Below are 22,517 nucleotides of genomic sequence, written 5' to 3' on the forward strand. Positions count from 1 at the left end.
TGTATAAGAGACAGTATATATATAATTACCGCAAAATGGCTTGAACTGGAGTTTATCCCTACACTGTATATTGTATCATGATTTATTTAGGTAAATAAAGTATCTTTTTAGAGATCCCATCTTGTCGTTACATGTTTTAGAGGGTGAGTACAGAATCATATTGATCTCTGTTATTTGCGGCGAAAATGAACTAGCACTGTTGTAGTTTGGTGATCAACATTTTTTTTTTTGTAGAAAGAAGTATAAATACATGTAAATAACGTAATTTCTGACTAAATAACATGACTGCAATGTTGTGTTTGTTTGTTTCATTTATTTCTCCACACATACACATACATAACATAAAAGCTTAATAGTAAAATGAACTAAGAATAATAATACATTACAGAATCAGTGTGTGGAAGAAGACCAACATAAGTTTAAAATAAAAATTTAAGCTGTGGCCACCAGTTGAATTTATATAAAAAGTATATACTGTATATATACAAAATAGGACTATAAAATGAGTACATCACTAAAAATGAACAAATAAAATAAAAGTTTAAGGATTGAGGTGCATTAAGGTGTGTTAATATTCTTCTGACATAATGTAACCACTAAAACTGGTGTTTGCTGGGCTTCAAATTATTTTGCCAGAGTTGCACTAGCTAAATACAATCTTTGGGTGCACAGAAGATTTTAACAAGCTTACAATATTACGATATGAATAAAAAAAGGCTTGTATCACTTTTTTTGGAGTTTGTTACTTACAATCTTATAACAATATTACGTTATAAGAACGTTATAACATTACAGTTTTGTGTCAAAAACTTTATTTTGTAGAACCATAAGTTATACATACTTATAACCTAATTTCACAATATCACAACGTTTGAACATTCCTATAATGTTGTGTGAACGTTATTTTGTGACATACCAAACCACCTTCGTGAACATTTGGTGTTTAAACAGGTAAATTCAAGTATAACTGTTAAAGATTAAACCCACACCTCATCTAAAAACAGAGTATTGCCATTTTTATTAAAAAGCACCTCAACAGTGTTGTCAACAATTTCATCTGTAAAAAGAAAAAACACATTAGTGTCATTATAATGAACAAAACACAGCTGATAATTAAAAAATAATGAAATAATTCAAATAATGGCTATAGTGACTTGCAATAATAATAATTAAACATTGTTTGAATGTTTGCATGGTGAAGTAATTATAATATATATTAATGCTTGCGGAACACCACACAGATAGTTCTGAAAAGAACTGTTGTTGGTTGAGAATGTCAACGTTTCGATTGAGTTGATTCAATCATCTTCAGGAGAATAATAATATAATATATTATTCTCCTGAAGACGATTAAAACAACTCAATCGAAACCTCAAAACATTCTCAACCAACAACAGCTCTTTTCAGGACAATCTACATGGTGTACCGCAAGCATTATATTAAATAATTAAACATTTATCAATTTTAAATAAATGATCATTTATCAATTTAAAAAAATGATCAAATTAAAATATTTTTTTTCAAACTTTCAAGATTCAGTGCTCAAAAATGGATTTAAGGGGAGAGTCGGTTTGAATGTAGCTTTGGTTGTAGGGCATTACTTTCTGGGTTCTGATACATAATGAAAACTTTGAGTCATCTGCCCCCTGAACGGTTCACTGCACACCTTAACACGTTAATGAGTCAAAACAGGATCCCTTTTTCTCACAAAATCGACTATATAATTTGAATGGTTTTATTTGGCAATCTGGGGCGATCGGATTATAAAACTAGATGTTTTAATCATCTATATATACTTACAATTAATGCAACATCTTATGCTTTTGCATAGGAAACGTTCATGAGTAGCTCAAAATTAAGCTTTCTTGCCGTGCAAGTCTCATTCTAATTAATTAAATAACCAGTGATCATTTTTTTTTTTTTATTTTGTACTCAGAACCGTTTTTACCGTCTATGAATGAAGTCACCCGCATAGCCAATACTAGCAGACGAATTTCAAGTTTTCTGCGGTTAGTTTATTTCATATTTTATTTCAACAATATTATTCATTAGGGACCCTCAATACATAACACTAGTAACAAAGGAAATATAAATAGAAAAAAAAAGAAATTAAAATGAAAAAATAATAATAAAAAACAAGTAACAAAGGGAAAGAACATATTATATAAATAAAATTTAAAATAAAATCAAATTGACTACAAAAAAAAATTAAAAGCAGAATAATAAGGCAAAAAAAAAAGAAAAGCAAAAAATAACGAACTTGTTAAAAATAAGACGTCTACGTCAAATTTACCTGACTGACCTTTTGGCTAAAATAGGGGAAAAGTTTTCATTATGGTTAAAACTTAAAGACTTACGCTGAGGAGGATCCAGAATTTTTCAAATGGGGGCCACAACAGTTTCAGAATAGATAATTGAGTAGGACAATATTAAATATGCTTTGAAATTTTTTAAATTTAGCCCATACCCCCTACTGGATCCACCCCTGTTATGATTCCATTTTAAAATTTTACTATCGAAAATTAGAAATATTCTGTGCATTTTCCATTAAAAATGTGGACTTTTCTTGAATGAGGGAGGGGGTGCGTGGGTGCATCACACATCACACCCCGCTCCCTACTGCATAGTACATTCAGGCCTCATTTATGTATAAAATAGGCCATTCAAGATTCTGTGGATTTTTATGATCAATTACACAAACAAACACAGTGACATTCTATTTTTCAATCTCACCTTTACATGATGTATCACCACTGACTGATAAAAATTGATTAAGAACGATTGCATATATTATAATACCACACATGTCCATGGTCAACTTTATTTCAAAACCAGGACGCACTCTTTTCATTATAAGCTTTTAAATTGTCCAGCACCTGTCACAATTAGGTCTGCATTCTACTTGACGGAGTATTAAGTGAGTGTACCAGAACATTTTTTCTCAGGAACCAAGTGTCCAACAAGAAGGTCAGAAGATTTCCATGGTTGGTAACTTCTTTCAGTGCATTATCTGAAATCAATATCTTGAATCATTGTGGTAAATCTTAAAAACTGATCAAAGTTCAAATCTTCCTAGATGACAAATAAGTGATCCACAATGTAATTGACTTCGATTTTCACACAATGTAGTAGACAATACATTTACTGTACCACAACAAACAGCATTTGACAATCGACTGATTAAAACGAATTACTACCGTACTTAATTTATAGCGCGTGTTTCTTCCATGGAAACCATTTTTCTGAAGATTTGTTTATTTTGTGTTGCATAGTGAGCCAAATTAATATATCAACCAATCAGAAGCGTTATCGGGAAATATGGCGCTGTCCATGTGTGGTAAAGTGAACGGAGCAATTTCTAATGTTAGTAAACCGTAAACGATTCATTTCCATCAAAAATAACACTAGACCTACGATGAATGTTGAGAAAATGAGGTAACCTTTGAACGTCAAAGGTATATCATTATCTCATTGCTTATGGAGCTAGGCCTACTAGGCTAGGCTCCTAGCCAGCAGAGTAGTAGTAGTAGGGCCCCGAAAGGCGAAACATGCAGGCTAGCTAGTACTACTAGCTACCATCATTTGTTTCTAGCTAGGCCTAGGCCCCAGCCTAATTCAGAGTGTTTTAGCGTGGCCTAGTAGTAGGCCAACACAAGGCTCCGAGAAGGAACTTAGCCTAGGCCTAGTACCAAATCCCTGGTCGATATAGACAAACAGTATAATAGTTACAGCAGTTGGTATAGTTTCAGAGGGCCACTACTTTCCTACCAGCCTCTTGCACCACTCATTTAGTTTAGAGTGGTTTACGGTGAGGTTTTACATCTCCCTGGTTACAGCTTAGGCAGAATCTTAAACTACTGCAAACAATTAGGTTATATATTAAGATTAGGTCAAACAAAGCCAGTAATTATTTGGCAAAATCTGCACAGAATTTGGCCTCTCATTTTAAATGTGCGGATAGATTTCTAGGGCTAATTTTTGCGCCAAGAATACATTTCCCACCCAGTCTTAATTTACAGAGGGCCAGACCGAAGTAGTGCCTGGAAATATTTGCATTTAGGCACAATAAGGCCAATTTTTGTGCAAACTTTGCAGAAAATTAAGCCTTGGCCTATGTCTTTATTAAAGGTCTACATACATTATATTACGTAGCAGTTAAGATACTGCACAGTTAGTGATTTTCGCCCGTGCAAATTTGAGGTGGTTTTTCATGTATCCACCGCCATGCAATAATATTTTAATATCATGAAGCTATAATACTGTACTTTACAACACTTAAGTCTTGAGACTTATTTTACAAAAAATTATTTTTAATTTGCACTTTTAAATAATATTAAGATAACATATTTAACAATGTCCTAAAAATTCCTTCAAAATATAATTTTCTACAGAACTCTGCATTACAACTGCGCCCTCCTCTTTTACAGATACTGATACGTAGATTCACAAACTCCGCAAACCATCAATATACAATTTCAACATTAGAAGATGGAATCAAGAAAATCTTTCTAAACGATCCAAAGAAAAGGTGCAATGTTAATAAATATTGAATATTACTGGCTTGTTTCTTGCAGCTGTTGTGGCTTAACCTCCATCCTGTATGATCTAGAAATTTAATGCAAACACCCAACGCCAATTGTACTGTAATAAACACTTCTGTTACATTGATTTTTAATTTATACAATATGTTGTTGATTCTTTAGAAATGCCCTGTCGCTGTCCATGCTTAATAGCTTAAAAACTGATCTTTTGGATGATGTGGAGAATGATCAATTAAGGGTCATTGTGCTGACCTCTTCTGGTCCAGTTTTCTGCTCAGGTCATGACCTTAAAGAACTAGTGAGTGTGATTATCATCAGCATATTATAGATTATTGTGCTGTAATATTATGTAGTAATTTTGATTTCTTTTATTCATAGAAGAATCCATGATGTGGATTAAAGCATTCAAATCTTTACTCTCCCTGTTCAATCCCAAATTTTAAAAAAAGAACCGCAAAATACCAAAAGCCGTCTATTAAGTGACATTTTGGTACCAATAATGGAATTTTTTTGTATAAATTTTTGTCTTTGCTGACTGTCATCGATGTCAGTGTATAATGACTTTGCAAGTGTTACTGACACTCGAAAATTTCACTTTTAAAATCATAATGAATGCATGGAAAACATTGTAGCAGCGCACTTTATACACTTGCTTATTTGTATAATAATCAAAGTTATTTTTGTGTTGGTATTTTCTACTTCTGTACAATTCTTGGGGAGCATTTTGACAGTAATTTATTTCAAGTTTGGTTACCATGCTGGGATTTTGAGGAAACAGAGACACACTTTCTTACATATTTATAATTTTAGATTATTGACATGTTTAAAAAAGTTAAATAAGTGAAATGAAATACACATTCTTAACCTTGTATCTTATACAGACATCTAAAGAAGGACGAGATTACCATACGCAGGTTTTCGAAAGATGTTCTGAGGTGATGATGTTGATTCAAGATTTGCCTGTGCCTGTGATTGCCCAGGTGCAAGGCCTAGCCACAGCTGCTGGTTGTCAGTTGGTAGCCAGCTGTGATATAGCTGTAGCAGCAGACAACTCCAGATTTGCCACTCCTGGGTATGTACAGTACAGTACTCAGCAAAAGTCTGTGTTTAAGGAGTTAATTTGCTGATTTTTATGTTGCATATAGTGACAATTTATATATGTCTTCATATGAATGACTAGTATCTTGGCTTAGCTGTTACATTCTGTTTTTTTTGGGGGGGTTTTTAAAAAAAAAAAAAATTTTTAATAATACTTTCTATCATGTATAAGAAGAGGCTTGAAATAGCAAATTACGATCGAAAACAGGGGTCGTCTTATAGGCGCGACATATTAGATTGTCGAAATTTATGTTCGTCTATGTGCAGATCATCCATCCTTAACAAGCGAATTTACTACTGTAAATAAGCTTCTAAATGTTAATATGAATGAACGCAATTTTAATTACTGGGAAATAAGTATTATTTTGAAGATGATCCCTACATTTGGCTCCATTTTTAGCCAGCTAGATGCAGTATCAAGACCATAAAAACAGCAGCAAAAAGTATGAATTCCGACAATAAAATGGCGGGTCACCTTATATGCGGGTCGCCTTATACCCGAGTATATGGTATATATATGAATTAATATTTAAATAATACAATATAATTCGGAAGGGTATATTAGGAAATTATGTATTTTTTACTTGTTCACACTTGTATCATTTGGAATCTGTTTTATAGTATGTTTTTAAATTTTAATTCATTTTTTATGTTACATACCTTTTCTATATCAGTCTTTTTAATCATTCTAAACTTGATTGGATCAAATTTATTGCTTATTGTATTTACTATTTATTGCTCTGTATTGTTAGTCATTAATGTAGCCATAAATAATGGAAAGAGACCAATTTGCTGAAATTTATTCATCATTATAATATTCAGTTGCTGTGCCTTGATAGGAGGCAGCAGATTAGATAGCAATACTGTACTTTTGCTTTTTCTGCATCCGAATTTCATTTTGGGTATTAAGAACGAATCACTCTAACTTCTCATTTAATGATTGTTTCCTGGTACACTATTTTAATATTTTCACCTCTTAATTTATTGTGGATAATTTTCACCGTTATAAAGTTTTGTTTTGGGTATTTGAAAATAAATATTTTGATGCGAGTTTGCATCAGGAAAGTATCATAGGAATGATGTTTTGCCCTACCTGACCGAATGCTCGGTACACATCCCAAATATTTGCGAACAAAAATTGTGAATTCTTTTCACACATATTTGGGAACGTACTGAGTATTCGGTACAATGACGCGTCATGTAGGGCAAAACTTCACTCCTATGAAAATAAATAATTACCTCTTCATTATGCCAGTGTAAATATAATTTAATGTTTTTACTTTTTGTTTTTTTTAAATAATTTCTTTGCAGCGTAAATGTTGGACTGTTTTGCTCAACTCCTGGTGTTGCCTTGGGAAGAGCGGTTCCTAGGAAGGTTGCTATGGAAATGTTGTTTACTGGAGAACCAATCACAGCTGATGGTATAGTTATTAAATTTAAACTTTGACCTTTTTGTTAGCAAATTTTTTTTTTTTTCTTGTAATTTTTCAACTAATGGGTAAGAAGAAGAAATAAGACTATTGGGATTTATTATGGAGAAGTATGAGAAGAGCAGCAGGCAGTTACCATAATTTCAAAAGCTCTTGAATCAAGTTTTCCTATAGCAGAACAACAATGAATAAATGTGGCACAGACAAGCCAAACCAGTCACTGGTCACAAAATTCGATTTTTAGTTATTAATACAGGGTTAAACAGTAAAATGAGAGCTATATAATTTTTAAAAAATCATTTAAATCTGACATTCCCTAATGAAGTTTACAAGCATGTAAACATAGAGCTGTTTAAAGAACAATATTTGAGAAATCAGGCATTTCTCCGGCAGAGACCATCACCAAATTGTTAATTGCGACGAGTGACTGCCATGGCTTGTCTTTGCCACAAATGATATTTTTTTTATAATGGTTATGTGTTTACTTAATATTTGTAGTATTTATTGAGTACTATTTGTTTAGCCTAATTGATTCCTCTATCCCATCTCATATCAATTTAATAATATTATTTTTACTATTATTAGTATGTTTATTTTTTTTTTAATATCATTGTTATTATTAATTATTACTAGTTTTATTATATTATTAGAAGCAGGTCAAAATTGCAGTAAACCAAAACAACAATAACAAAAATGGCAATATCCCAAAAGAGCAAATCTTTTATACCGAATTAAAAGAAGTTGTTTTTATGAAACATTTGTAAATTAGTTGTCGACTTGATACTTTGCATTGGTTTATTGCCATTTTGGTAGTATTATATTGTTTTTAAAGTTCTTATTATGATTATATTATAATAATATTGCTACAATTATTATAATACTATTATTATTATTATTATGGTTATTTTTGATTATTATTATTATTGTTTATACAGCATGTTTATTTTCTCTTTAGTTGCCTTGCGTCATGGATTAGTCAGCCGTGTTGTGTCAGAGGCGCAGCTTGAAGAGCAGGTGGGTGGGGCATGCTATGCTCACTTTGTAATTTCTCCTTTTTTTTTTTTCCTGAAATCACATCAGACAAGGCTCGAAGTGGTTACTTAAGTACTATTTAATTAATTTAATTTATCTAAGTTTTTTTACTTGATCATTGGGTCCACGTGTTACTGCCATATTGGCGCAGTAGCAGGCAACCTCACTAGGTATCCATTTATACTCCTGGGTGGAGAGAAGCAACGTAGATAAAGTGCCTTGCTGAAGAACACAAGCAAAATGCACAGCGAGGGATTGAAACCCCCGACCTCAAGGTTGGGAAACCCAAGCGTTCCCGCTGGACCAAACCACTTCCACAAGTATTATTTTACATTCCATTAAATACTTGCGCCTGGGGCTAAAACATAGCCTGAGCCACTTCACAGCCTGTCAACAATGCAGGCCCAGGTAGCATAATACATCTACTCACTGTAGCATATTCAACTTCTGATGTCAACAATGACATAAGAGAATATTTGTGTTAAGCCAGTGTACCTAAAATTTAGTGATGTGCTGATGGTCATGACGTGATGTCATTATGACCATATTTAGGAATGTCACATGTTTTTGTCAAACAAAATTTGATAATCGGGACATTATAATGTACTAAATGCACAATCAACTTGATAGGAGGAGGAATATGAATGAAGGTGGTATTTGTATCATGTTACATGTTCAAGAATTCTATCAAAAATATTAATGTCTTTACAGACTATGAACATTGCTAAGAAAATTTGTCAAGCAAGTAGATCAGTCACAGCTTTAGGAAAGGCCTGTTTTAACGGTCAGATGGCAAGGGATAGAAATGCAGCGTATAGGTAAGTAATTCTGAAGAAGCGGTCACTCATTCACACATACAGATATAGACCTGTCTCTTATACACATCTAGATGTGTATAAGAGACAGGTATATGTTCCCTAATGGTATAAAAAGTAATAAATTCTAACTAATTCCGTTTCCTTTCAAGACATTTTTCCTGCCGGAAAAATCAGTAGGGATTGGGGACCCCTCTCACTTTAATTTTTATTGGAGAACTTTATATCATTTGTACTCTCTCAAAACTCAGTAGCCTTATCACATAAGGATCCCAAGAAAATAATCCTGCATACAACCACTCAAATACAAAAATTAAATACCGTAGGTTGATGTTGTGGTTGATAGCCATCAGCATATCATAGTTTGCAATCAATCATTCTTTTGGCACCGTAATATTGATATACTGTAAAGTTTGTTATATTATAATTATATAATGGTATTTATTCATCAAAAAGTCTTAACTAACAAAAGAACAAAGGAGAAATACAAATCAAGAAACGAAACCACTGCACAACCAGGACAATAAATTTATGTATAGGCTTAACATTAAAATTGCAGAAAAATTTAATTAAAAGAGAAACATTGAGAAAATTATATTATTATTATTATATTATTATAATTATCATATACAGTTGAACTTGCCTAAGTCGAATCCAAAATGCCATTGAAAAATTGTTTGACTTGGATAAAATTTGACTTGCAGATTGTTAATTAATGGAAAACACAACAATTTAGCATGTAAAATAAGTTTGACTTAGAAATTATTCGAGTTCGGCGAAGTCGACTTAGGCAAGTTTAACTGTACACTGAAATTGATGAATAGTAGAATAATTACATTAAAATTACCTATATAATAGAATAAAAAACATTAAGAATGTACAATGTAGTTAAATAAAAAGAAACATCACAAAAAAAACACATAACATTCAAATACATGCAATTCAATATCATATTTTTATTACATCCTACTCCCTTTAGCCTCATAATGAAGATTTTGTGTATATATGTAGAGCATTATATGATGTGTGTATGTTTGTTTTGTTACAGACAAGCAAGTCAGGTGATGGTGGAAAACTTAGGACTAAGAGATGGCCAAGAAGGAATTGATGCTTTTATTAATAAAAGAAAACCAGATTGGAAACATGGCTTTGACAAAGTCCCAGACAAGTAGTAAACAAGACAAGCAAGTCAGGTGATGGTAGAAAACTTATGACTAAGAGATGGCCAAGAAGGAATTGATGCTTTTATAAATAAAAGAAAACTAGATTGGAACAAGGAACAAGTCCATAATAACTGAAGCAAGCAGAGATAACGGTTTATAAAACATTAGATCAACTGTAATCATGAATGGTAATGTTCACGTCAGAGTTTCCAAGTTAGACAAATTTGCAGGTGTAAAATAGGATACAAATACCACAAGACTTTTGAAAATTCTGCCTCTAGGGGATTTTGTTTTCTAATTGCTCAAATATGCATTCAGGATCAGCTATTTTTTCTTGACCTTATCCAACAGTGCTTTATGAAACAACATACTGTATTCACAGTGTTAGTGCAGCTAGGTATTTTTAGTAAGAGGGCTACAATGTTCATAAATAGTATACATATATTTTATAATATAGGTATTAAAATTTAGGTGTGAGATTTTAGTACTTGAACGCGAGACCCCTAAATGCACGAGTCGCATGATGATACACACAAGACAAAATGTAACACAGGACATGTTCAATGCCCCAGGAAAGAAAAATAGGCATTGCAATGGCCAGTTATACTTCCAAGATAGGTCCAACTGTTACCAAAGTTAAAATTCATGCGCATGAACATGACAGTGATTTTGTGCAAGTTGTGTGTCTGGTACTGTACATGTTCTTTTTATCAGTCCTGCTACGTAACAAATCACAAGCTTGAGGGCTTAGGATATTTAAATTTTTAACAGGCATCTCAGAATGAATGTGAGCTTGTGATGTTACTACAAATGTTGCTATGGAAAATGGATTGTTCATCAAAGACAAACAACACAACGATGAAAATTTAGAAGATCAGAAAACTTTATTGAAAATGGGAATGTATTTTTATTGATCTTAAAGTAATCTATTAGTTATGAGTTATAATTACCTGCCAATGAAAACATGGAAACAGTAAATATATTTTTTTAATTATGTACACTAAATTATGTAGTGTGAAGTTGGCTTTCTTCTTCATTTGATTCTTTGCTCAATGAATACAAAAAAAGATGTACAATTTTGTTTGCTAATCTGGTTTCAAAATAAAATACAAAATATAGCTAAAACAAAATATTGTTACAGTATTACCATTTCACTCACAAAAGGGAAACACACTATCTACATTGAAACAATCACAGTAACTTACCATATTTGTATCAGTTGGATAATAAAAATATGTGTATACATGAATGCAATGATTACTCATTTTTTGAGAGGATTATTCATTTTATAATGTAGAATGGTGGACTGATAGCTTGATTGCAAAATTGTGTTCATTTTGGTGATTACCTGTTCCATATTACATTACTGTAAATTTTTATAAATTCAAAAACTCTAATATACACCAGATAGAAAATATTCTGTACTAGTGGCATTCAAACTCGCACTTTCTTATAAAATTTTAAATTTAGGGCGAGTACATTTGATACAATGAGTATTTTCCTATTGATAAACATGTGCACTTTATAAAGAACCAATTGATTGATTGTTAATATTGTTTTGATACAATTTTAAAACAAGAGAATTATCTGGATAAATTGTACTCCAGAAAAATGGATATCTGCATCGCATCAGTGGTTGAATTTACCTACTATCTACAACTTAAAGTCTGTTTTTACATTGCGTTATGCTATCTTTGGTTTGAAACTGTAATATTTAAATAAGAATTCACATAAGATTATTTAACTATAGTATAATGACTTAATTTAATGTAACAAGAATCTTAAGTGTACCTCTACATTATATATTTTCTTTTAAGAACACACAATTGTAATCAAGGTATGTCCCTTTATATTCCCATTAATACTGGTCTTATATTTGTCCACAATCAAATTGTACTAGTCATTATTATCTTTATAATAAAATTAAAGTAGTATGGAGATATGATCATCCATTACATAATTAAAACTAATAGTTTGAATAAAAAATATATATTTATTTACATTACTCATTCTTTCTTTTACCTTCAGAATTTTTATATTTACCGAGTAACATTTTGCTACTCTTTTGAAATACAAACTATAAATATTTATCAAAAAAGGGTGAAAATAAAATCCAGGTAGAAAACTTCTACATCCTAAAAAACATCTTAATGAAGTCAATATAATATTATATAATGCATAAGTAGGCAGAAATTTATATAAAATAAATATTTTAAAAACCACTCAATCGGAAAATTAAAAACTTATACTGGTTTAGAGAGCCAAACCTTTTGACAGTTATGCATAATCGGGGCTCATTGATCGTGCTGTCATACTGTGCGATAGCTTTTTCATGCTTTCAGCCATCTTCTCAAACTCGCCCCATTTCTGACTCTGGATAGTTGATTCAAGCATTGATTTGCGTTCATAACCCTGCAACTCCAATTCCATTGAGCGCACATGTGTCTGTAGGCTGATCACTTCCTGCTCCTTTTCTGAAAGCTACATAGTATGGTTATTGTTAGTTTCAGTAAAAATCTAGCATATATTTCAGCACTTATATACTGCAGTCCTATTTCATGGAGATCAGAACACTTGAAGCTTGCATTAGCTCAGGCAGTAACTTTCTTCTCCCCCCCCAGGGGGCTCTCTTTGTGACCAAGCTACCTGGTAAACCATTACCAGCTACTCTCGTCTCCACAACAGGAGTATTGGACCAGGTACATCAGGATAACCCCCTACTCGTCTCGAAATATGTTCTGGGTTCTTTATAGTGTACATGAACCAATTGTGTGCACTAGGCCTACGGTTTATAGTCCCTATCCAAGAAGACTTGTTCCACCTCCGGAACCATAGGCGAGCATGCCATTTGAACCAGCGCCAATATTATTGCTGTGGGTTCTTGCCTTAACCGCTCAGCCTTTCGACTCACCTGATTGATCTGTATTTTATAAATAGAACTACAAGCTTTGAACTGATGTAACTATGCTGATGCCTATGTGGGAGGGTGGAGACGAGACTAAGTATGGATGAACTAATACAAAGAATCATAAATAAATCAAATAGCATGCTAACTGTGAGTACCTGTCGTTGGAGGTCTGATACATGGTCGACCAGGAGCATCTTATCCCTACGCAAAGCCGTATTCTCTTGCTCAAGTCCTCCATGCCTTCCTTCAAGCTCTGCTAGTCTGCTCTTGGTTGTGTTATGCCCTAAAGTACTAGTCGTGTTCAGATGCTCTTGCTTTGATAGCTGTGCATGAAACAGATTTATTAACATACTGTATATAATGGAATGTTTCATTATATAAAATTTAACTCTGCAATGACAACATAAAGTAATTAATTCCTATTAAGTAATATTTTTTTTTTAATTTCCTTCACATCAAACTACAAGTAAACTCGCCACTTGCAGGATGGAATGATGCTTTATAAACCAATTCTCTTATTGATGGTAGTGGAGTTGTTTTTATGCGAAAGAAACATTCCTGATGTGACAGGAATTGAACCAAGGACCATGCGATTAGAAGGCAAGCAACTCCACTCCAATAAATTACTTTAAGGAAGATGTGAAGAGTACTTTAATCAAAATGTTTTAACTAAATAAATTGTATTCTTTTTAAAATTATTTGTTCCTATATTGATTGTTTTATGTGTATTTGCATTGTAAATTCAGATAGTTTTCAACATTTCTGAGTGTCTGAAGGGTAATTTAATTAAAATATCATACTAAATCAAAGAATAAAAACTGATGAAGGAGATATCTCGCTCACTACACGTAAGTGAAAAACGGGTAGAAAAATGTTGGGATTTCTAGTAGGATCTTAGTTTTTTTTTCTTTTCACATTTTACAGTAAGTTTAAAAAACGTATTAAAACGTTGGTGCTTGGTGGTGTCGGGATTTGCTACACTGGTACAGCCTGCACTAAATGCTGCCACTTTTATTTCATGTAGGCCTAGGTTAGTAGTAGCCAGGCATTTTTGGGTCATAAACAATAGGGCTTATCACAAAATTAACCAACTCTTCTCTGCAACAAGGAAAGAGTATTATGTATTCTGCTACCACTTCCAATTACCAAAACCTTACATACCAAACCTTTAGGCCATGCCAAAATCTGATTTTAAGAAGCATGATGAGAGAAAAAATGGAATAGGCCTAGGCCCTACATTTAAATTTCGCTGTGATTGCAAAAACGACAGAATGGCTACAAACCATTACGGATAGCTAAATGTATGTGTACACGTATTCGTTCACGTGCGAAACCTCTTTAATATTATGTCTTACCTGCTGCATTAGATGTTCAACACGTTCTCTTTCATATCGTAGCTGATCTTTAAGCTGGTTCAACTCAAACTGATGATGCTTTTCTTTGTCTCGGAAGCTCACAAGCTCAGTGATACTAGTAGCGTGCTTGGTATCACGGCTTTCTCGTAAATCACGTTCCTAAAATAAAAATAAAAAGATAAAAATGGTTAAGAACATGAAATTGTCAGGGAAAACGGAATATTAGTCTTTACTTAAACCCCACCAGTTATCCTGATGGACCTATATATGGAAATTATCCTGATTACTAAATTACTAAAGGCTCCTCAATTTGACTGGCAAATCAACATCGCTGACAGCTGTTGTCGGTAGCGTGTAGGGATTTTATGTAAACCTGGCTTAATGTGAACTTACTCGCTCTAGCTGTTTATTAAGCTCCAAGATTTGAGCTCCAAATAAAGCATTCTCCTTCACAAGATTAGCACAATCATCTGACATCTGTGAAAAAATGAATAAATTGTTAGAATAGACACAATGTCTCATCAACTACCTGGTTGAGACTTACCAACTACCTGGTTGAATAAACCTTAAGTTTCTTCCTGTAGTTGACCACAAGGTAGGGCTGTAGCATACATGTTGGTACCAATGTGGTTTCCCATGGAATTTACACATGACAAAATTTAAGAAATAATAAGAAATATGTTATGATGATTATTTAACTTACTTTATTCTTCATGTATCTGTCCTGTTCAGCAGTGAGCTCTGCCTCCCTAAATTTTTGCTGAAGCACTCGTATTTGATCCTGGGGAAAATAAATAAGGAGCTTAATTAATATCTGATTACAAATAATGAGAATATAAACCATACAATAGTTGGTGCAGCTCATTTCACACTATTAGTTCACACTAGTTCACACTATTAAATTTTATGTGACAAAAAAATGTGACTTTTTGAGTGTAATATGACTTCATCATGCCCATGTATGGGCACAGCACACATATTTGTCAAAAATACTTGATAGCGTGTACAGAGCTTAATTGAAACGAAGTTCTATGATAGAGATCCGAGAATGTTTTCAAGAAGCAGCAGAATGAATTTGGGCTCACTCTTAATTATCATCTTAACAAGTGAGACTGCTACAATTAACATGAGCATTTTTGCATACCTTATGGTCTTGGACTGCTTTGTCTTGTAGTGCAGCTGTACTTGAGTAAAACCTATCCTCCATTTCATGTAATTGAGACTGTGTCTTAACCAGATCAGTTCGTTTCTCCTCCAAAGCAAGCTGTGTCGACTTCAGTTGTTCGTTCTTTTGATCCAACTGAGGAGGCAAGATAAACCGTAAAGTATATGCTATGGTATAAAATATACGTAAAATGAGTAAATCAGCACAATGTGTAATTTATTTACTGTCTTTATATCTTTATTTTTTCGTATTCAACAACAAGTGTGGTTGAAGCAGTTTGGCGCACCCCAAGGCCGGGGTTTCAACCCCTCGCTATACACTTTGCTTGTGTCCCAATGGCAGCGTCAGGGTGGAATCCCCCTGTTGTCAGATGCATGACTAAGTCGCCAGATCAAAAATTAAAATAATAATAATTTGCCTATCCAAATAACATTATTTTGACTGCCAATCCCTAATATTTTGGTCTAAAAGCAAATTTTGGACCACACTAAGCCATAAAAACTCTCCCCGTGAACCATACTCTCCCCGTGAACCATACTCTCCCCGTGAACCATACTCTCCCCGTGAACCATACTCTCCCCGTGAACCATACTCTCCCCGTGAACCATACAAGGGAGGCTTCGTCGCCCCCGCCCCCCTTGGTTCGCACCCCTCTGTTTGAAAACTTCTGGCACCGTTGTGTCCTTGAGCAAAGCACTTTATCTGCATTGCTCCTCTCTCCACCCAGGAGCATAAGAGAATAATTGAAGAGGTTCAAGTGTAAAATGCGCTGATAAATTTCATGTAGCAAACATGGAATTTCCCCCATAGGCATCGTTTCAATGACTGGGGTAATAATGTGGAAAAGCGCACTTAGTTATGTAGAGCTAAGTTAGGTTGGGTAATTTGCTTCAGTAGTTCCAAGGTGTTACAAGATTGATGTGTAAAATAAGTCCTATTATGATGTGTATATGGAGCTTTTGTTCTATTTATGTGACAAACTTTTGGCTTTCTCTGGATTTGAGGCCAGGACAATTGGATTAGATAGAAGGCACCCTAAATCACCAGGCTCCAGCTCCATTCCAAACAAAAGGTTTACACTCACCTGTGCTTTTATAATATGTATTTGATGTTCTGCATTGCTTAAGGATGTGGTTCTGCTGTCAACCTCTGCTTTTGCTTGCAGAATCTCGCGATCCTTTTCAGAGATCTCACGTTGGATTATATCATTCTGCTTTTTCAACATGACCACTTCTTCAACCAACAGTTTCTTTTCTCTGGAATGTGTCTCTGAAAGTGACAAGACAATAATAAATTAGATCAGACTCACAACACCCTGCAACCCCTTCTCCACTTCAAAAACTGTCATAACTCCTTTGATCTATGCTGCCCAATGGCTTAAACACTGGGGGACAAGGTGAAAATATCTATCTTTGAAAAATCTTCCCCACCCCTTTATAAATGCCCTTTTCATCCCCTGAAAGTGCCTATAAACCTCAAATTTCGCGCACTTCACGCGCATTTCTTGTTAACATAGGCCAATTTCCTCTAAAAATTGCACATTAGGGAGTTTTGATCAATTCCAACGAAATTAGCATTAAAAACACCGGGGGACAAGGGAAAAATATCCATCTTTGGAAAATCTTTCCCCACCCCTTGACAAATGCGTTCTCTGAAAGTGCCTAAAATTCTCGAATTCTTTGTGCGCATTTCTTGTTGCGGTAGGTCAATTTCCTCTATAAATTGCACATTTTTGGGAATTTTCATCAATTCCGACGAAATTAGAATTAAAAACACAAAAATATTTTTCGCGCACATTTTATAGGGCTTTTTTAGGTTTATCCTTTTAAGTTATTTAAACACATAGGCCTAATAGTCCCAAACTCAAGAAAGACAAATTTTTTAAGATAGATCGTTTTAACCTAACAGAAGGGCCTCAATGTGTATTGATGGTGAAAGAATATGTTTGTAATAAATAAAACCATGATGAAAATGCTTATATTTAGTTTCAAACACATGTGTGTGGCCTATATTATAAATAAGATAAGCCCTATGTCGTATTGTTTTCTATATGGGGAGTGGGGTGGGGTGGGTATGGTAAATTACTAACCAGGAAAATAAATACCCACTCTGACCCAAGACCCTGTTACGCACCTGGTGTTAGCGCCAATGTGTGCCCTTGTGCGGACAGGGGAAACCTTGTTTTTGCAAAATAAATTGATGCAATTTGCTATTATAGGCCTAATCAATAAATTCCTCATCAGCCGATATAACCTTAAACATTCTTGGAATTGACATAACATTACTTATGTTGTACACACCCTTCAGTGTGAAATGTGGCTCTCTCTGCAAGCACATCTAACATCTAAGGAAAGAAGAGCTTAGATTGGTACCAGACAAAATAATTTTGTTATCAACATTAATACATAATGCTAATTTTCATCTTTGTAAGTGCATAAGACAGTGCAAATTATTTCTGTGACAGTCTTTTGGAGTGTGTAAAGCTCCATTTTATCCCATACATAGTCAAAATATTGGGGAGGATGATACAATGGACAATCCCCCCCTTTCCAAATATTGGGGGGTGATATATCTCCCCATCCCCCGCGATCTACGCCTATGATAACAGACAGTCTATGTTGTGCACAAAACTTCATTCAGGTTCCTGTAAGTTATACATCTTTAATTGTGATCACAATTTCCAAAGACACTTGTTGTTCATTTATATTTTTGCACCAATTGTTACATAAAACATTCCAATGACTAAGTTGTTAGTCTTGCAAAATGAAACAACCTATGTTATAATCATTGGTGAATACAAAAAATTATAATTATCATCGGCGCACCGCAGAAAAGTAAAACTACAGTTCTGCTTCAGCCACTTAGTTCCTTGAAGAACTATAGGTCTGTTTAGTACTACTGTTCTTAGTTTCTCAATGAATTGGAAATGTTTAACTTACCGTCTAGCATCTTCAACCTGCTATCAAGCCTTTCCTTTTCATTGCTGACCATATCCAGGTTGGACTCTTTACGTTTAATTTCAAGGGTCATATTGTCAACATCCATTTGGAGTTCCTGAAATGAAAAGCATAATAAAAACAACATCAATAATGAAGATACAGTATAATAAATTCACTTGGCTATAACAAGCATAAAAGCAAAGTGGACCACTATCGAAACGACCTTGTGATCTTATAGGGCTCTTTTTCATTTTAAAGATTTTGATTGTGAATTTGTTTTATGTTTGATCAGGGCAATATTTATTATTCTTTATTTGGAAGCTACACTTTTACAACAGTGGCACACGTACAAAACGGTGCGTCCAAGAAAAATATAAGAAAACAAACAAAATCAAAACATGATATATTAAACAATCAAAAATTTTAGAGTATTAACAATTAGTAAACAATCACATAAATATCAAGTACAGTATGATGACAATGGCAATGGTGATCACAATCATGATGATCATAATAATAATAATGCAAAATCAATAACAATAAATCACAATTCAAAATTACATTATATTTTTCGAATAACAGGAAGTAACAGTAGAATAAATAATTTAAAAAAATAATTAAACATTAAAATTTGTATTAAATACTGTTTTGTTCAATCGTTCTTTTGACATTTAAAACAGATAAATAAGGCACCATGCAACCTGGATTTACTTTTGTAGTAGTAGTACTGCTGTATTTAAAATTCCTCCAAGAAGACCTTAATAATACAGTAATTCACAGCAATTTAGATACTAAATTTACAGTATTAAAGATAAAAGTAATACAATTTTTTGCCTGCAGTGAAGAAATGAGTTGTGACAACATAAAATTGTGTGTTGGGTGGGGGAAATACCTTGAGTTTCACCAACATTCTTGTGGCCTCCTCTGTCATCTTTGGATGCAGTTCAGTTGCTTTTTTTGTCTGGTCTCTAGTAATAAATGCTAAGGAAGATGTCCACAAATTTTAGTTTGAAAATGTATAACAATATCCTATATTAAACAATATCCTATATTGTACAGCATTACTGTACATCATTAATTTTGTTAGAAAAATAATGATCATGTTATTATTATTTTGTTATAATCTGTCTAATGTTCCATACTAGGTTATATCATTCATGCTGCTGTATTACTACAAAATTAGGTTTTTAAGGTATAGAGGTTTTTAGGGTATATTTATTGTGTCTTTTCCTTTTGGTTTTTAAACATATAGACTTTTCAACAACTTTGTGTCACAATTCAGTTGTTATACTGCTATGACCAATCTTACCAATTTGTAATTGTTTTATTGTTTTATAAAGATCAGAAATAATGTTTATAAAGAAATAATTTTATGCAGATTGAAAGGATATAGAAAATTAGCTTCAAGTTCTAGGAAGTAGATTTGCTGTTGAAGATTTTTAATATACTCTGCCTCCAAGTTTGGATAACTAGCAGTACTCTTTGATGTCTTCCTGGAGTTAAAAAAAAAAAAGAAAAAAGAAACATGTAATCGTCATGAGCAATCAGGATTGGACTTTGGAACTGAATGAGAATTTTTATAGTACAGTAAAGATAACTTTTATTGTAATTCTCATAAATGTGACCAGCTCTGGCAAAACCAGCCATTTGTTGGGAAAACTCAAAACTGAGCTTTTGGTATTGTTAGATTCTGTATGAATTCTTCTTTAAAACTGTGTTTATTTGATGGAAATTGGTAGAGTATTAGGGCACATAGAAAAAGTTATTAGATTATCACTCTTTCTTTTAAAATAAAGTGATGAGGGCGGGGTTTTTTTTTTAACGGAACAATAGAATATTGCTTTTTTTATCGATGGGGGAGGAACTGTTTTTTTTATGCTGTTGAAATAAATAATGCGGCAAAAAAAAAAAAATTCATTCCTGCATCAATATTTCCCCAATTTTTAAGGTGGTCTGGAGTGATAATCTAACAATCTTTTCTATGTGCCCTTAGTGAATTTATGAATATTTAATTTATTACATATAAGCCATGTAGGTTTCAAGAAAACAGCATCCCAAGTTTCAACAATCAATAATTTATTATTAGGATTTGTATTTTTTTTTTAAATTTTAAAATACTTCTCAGTTAGACTTGATATTTTGCTGAAAAGTTCTTAAACACATCTTCTTATATAAAATGCAAAAAACCCAAAAATGTTAAAAATTTTGATTCTCAAATGTTTTGGGTGCTTGTGCGAAATCAGAAAGAGCTGGTTACAATTACTAAATTTATTAGCAAAACTTGAATAATGAAAAAAAAATCACATATTATAACCATTTTACTGGAATTTACAGTATATAATATAAACTCTGGAAGGTTATTTAACTTTATTCGATTAAACACACATAGTTTCTTACGTAGCATTAAAATTAGGAGCTAAGCCAGTTGGAGTGGTACTACGTCGAAGGCTCCCCATACTGCCACTACGACGTAGATTACTGCTTCTGCTCAAAGATGGAACTGCAAAGGAAGCATTTTAAATATTATTTATGGACATGATAGGTAATCATGTTGATGACATGTTATTTGAATAGGCCATGTTTCTAGATCTAGATTATATTGTTTGGCCTTTGAGTTTTTCAAGATTCAAGATTCCTTTATTGTCAATATCATAATACACTGCAAGTTGCTTTCTTATTCACACTTCTGCTGTTCCGTGGCACAAACAATGTAACTTGAAATTTTCACTTTTGGAGAAAAATGGAGTTGGTAACTTCGTAATAAATTGTTGTAGCCTTTTTTTGCCTTTTGAAATTTTGCAGGATTGTATATCTATAGACATTGTGATTATATTTAAAATTTTAATTACAATCATTTGTTTATTGCAAAGTTATTAGCGATAATTACAGATACGCTGTTTTGCCAAAAAAACATGTCAGACTCGATATTGTTGCAAGTGCGACATATTTTTGGAATTTATCACGTTTGGGGCAATCATATGCATTACTTAGCCTGTTCATACATCTCTGATTAAGATTATTTTAATATAAAAACACCAATAACATTTGATTTTGCCTTGCCAAACTCCATTGGCTCAAGACCATTTTTGAATACCATTCTGTGGCAAAACAACGTATCTTTATCGCAGATACGTTGTTTTGCCGCGTAATCTTGTAGTTACGTTGTTTTGCCACAGAAAATCACTAGATTTTAAGTTTTGTGCTTAAAGATAGGTGGTGCTATCTCTGAAACGACTAATTATAGAGACCTGAAAATTTCACAGCCTGTAATTCAGATGTGTGTAATATTCGCCCAAATGATATTATCACAAAATTGACAAAAATGTCAGTTACGTTGTTTTGCCTCAGGACGGCCAACTTTCAAGAGTTAAAACAAAAGAAATAACACAAGCACGTGACTGTAATCATTGACCTCAGGAAATTTTTTCAAGCATTAAGCTATGTTCACATCAAGCCCGGATCCAGTCCGGATCAGTTCAGTTCGGACTTTTTGTGGCCGAGTTGACTTGTGGCCGAGTTAACTTGTGGCCAGGTTGACTTGTGGCCGAGTTGACTTGTGGCCGAGTTGACTGTGGCCGAGTTGACTTGTGGCCGAGTTGGATCGAATTCTCCGGACCAAGTGTCCGGTTTAGAAATCATACGAATTCGATGTGGACGGTCCTATACTTTACCACTGAACCCATTTTCACTATTTTTTCTCCGGACTCCGGGCTTGATGTAAACGTAGCTTTTAAGGCCAGGCCTAGGCCCTAGGCTAGGCTAGGCCTAGCCTTTGGCCTGCGGAGGCTTGGCTAGGGCCTACTAGGCCTAGGGCCTAGGCTAGGCTACTACTACTACTAGCTAGCTACCTAGCCTAGGCATAGGCTATATATAATCTCCTTAAATATGATTCTAGTTACATACCAGTTCCAGATTTGTTTGGATTCTTAAACCTTGCCATACTTGAAATGGAAGACATGTTGAAAAAAAATAATCTTGCGGCCTATTTTTATAGAAACCACAACTTCTACCCAATCACCAAGATAAAATTACCCTCCTCCTTGGTACCAGGACGCTATACAAATGGTAACT

The 22,517-nt window shown here is 33.6% G+C and overlaps 2 protein-coding genes across 5 annotated transcripts; one reads left to right on the forward strand and one right to left on the reverse strand.

Annotated features, from left to right (window-relative positions):
- Positions 1-3,229: 3,229 nt before the first annotated feature.
- LOC117109993 (enoyl-CoA hydratase domain-containing protein 3, mitochondrial-like) lies at positions 3,230-10,699 on the forward strand. Of its 4 annotated transcripts, none has more exons than XM_033252522.1 (8): positions 3,274-3,363; positions 4,428-4,528; positions 4,704-4,839; positions 5,423-5,613; positions 6,951-7,060; positions 8,025-8,083; positions 8,813-8,919; positions 9,965-10,699. In XM_033252522.1, the coding sequence occupies exons 1-8, from the start codon at positions 3,319-3,321 to the stop codon at positions 10,086-10,088; spliced, it is 873 nt and encodes a 290-aa protein (XP_033108413.1). In that variant the 5' UTR covers positions 3,274-3,318; the 3' UTR covers positions 10,089-10,699. The 4 variants fall into 4 exon arrangements, with proteins under 4 accessions (XP_033108416.1, XP_033108413.1, XP_033108414.1 ...); XM_033252523.1 differs by having other exon boundaries at positions 3,314-3,455; XM_033252524.1 differs by lacking the exon at positions 3,274-3,363 and adding an exon at positions 3,417-3,435.
- A 245-nt stretch (positions 10,700-10,944) lies between these two features.
- On the reverse strand, positions 10,945-22,504 carry LOC117109991 (myosin-2-like). The gene is made up of 12 exons (XM_033252521.1): positions 22,350-22,504; positions 20,844-20,946; positions 19,838-19,939; positions 19,339-19,417; positions 18,447-18,561; positions 16,592-16,776; positions 15,487-15,642; positions 15,046-15,123; positions 14,736-14,819; positions 14,343-14,501; positions 13,143-13,310; positions 10,945-12,560 (listed from the first exon to the last, which is right to left on the reverse strand). The coding sequence occupies exons 1-12, from the start codon at positions 22,402-22,404 to the stop codon at positions 12,357-12,359; spliced, it is 1,488 nt and encodes a 495-aa protein (XP_033108412.1). The 5' UTR covers positions 22,405-22,504; the 3' UTR covers positions 10,945-12,356.
- Positions 22,505-22,517: the final 13 nt, after the last annotated feature.

Source organism: Anneissia japonica, unplaced genomic scaffold, assembly GCF_011630105.1.
Source record: "Anneissia japonica isolate Jap-2015-1 unplaced genomic scaffold, ASM1163010v1 scaffold585_len4108843_cov191, whole genome shotgun sequence".
NCBI classification, from domain to species: domain Eukaryota; kingdom Metazoa; phylum Echinodermata; class Crinoidea; order Comatulida; family Comatulidae; genus Anneissia; species Anneissia japonica.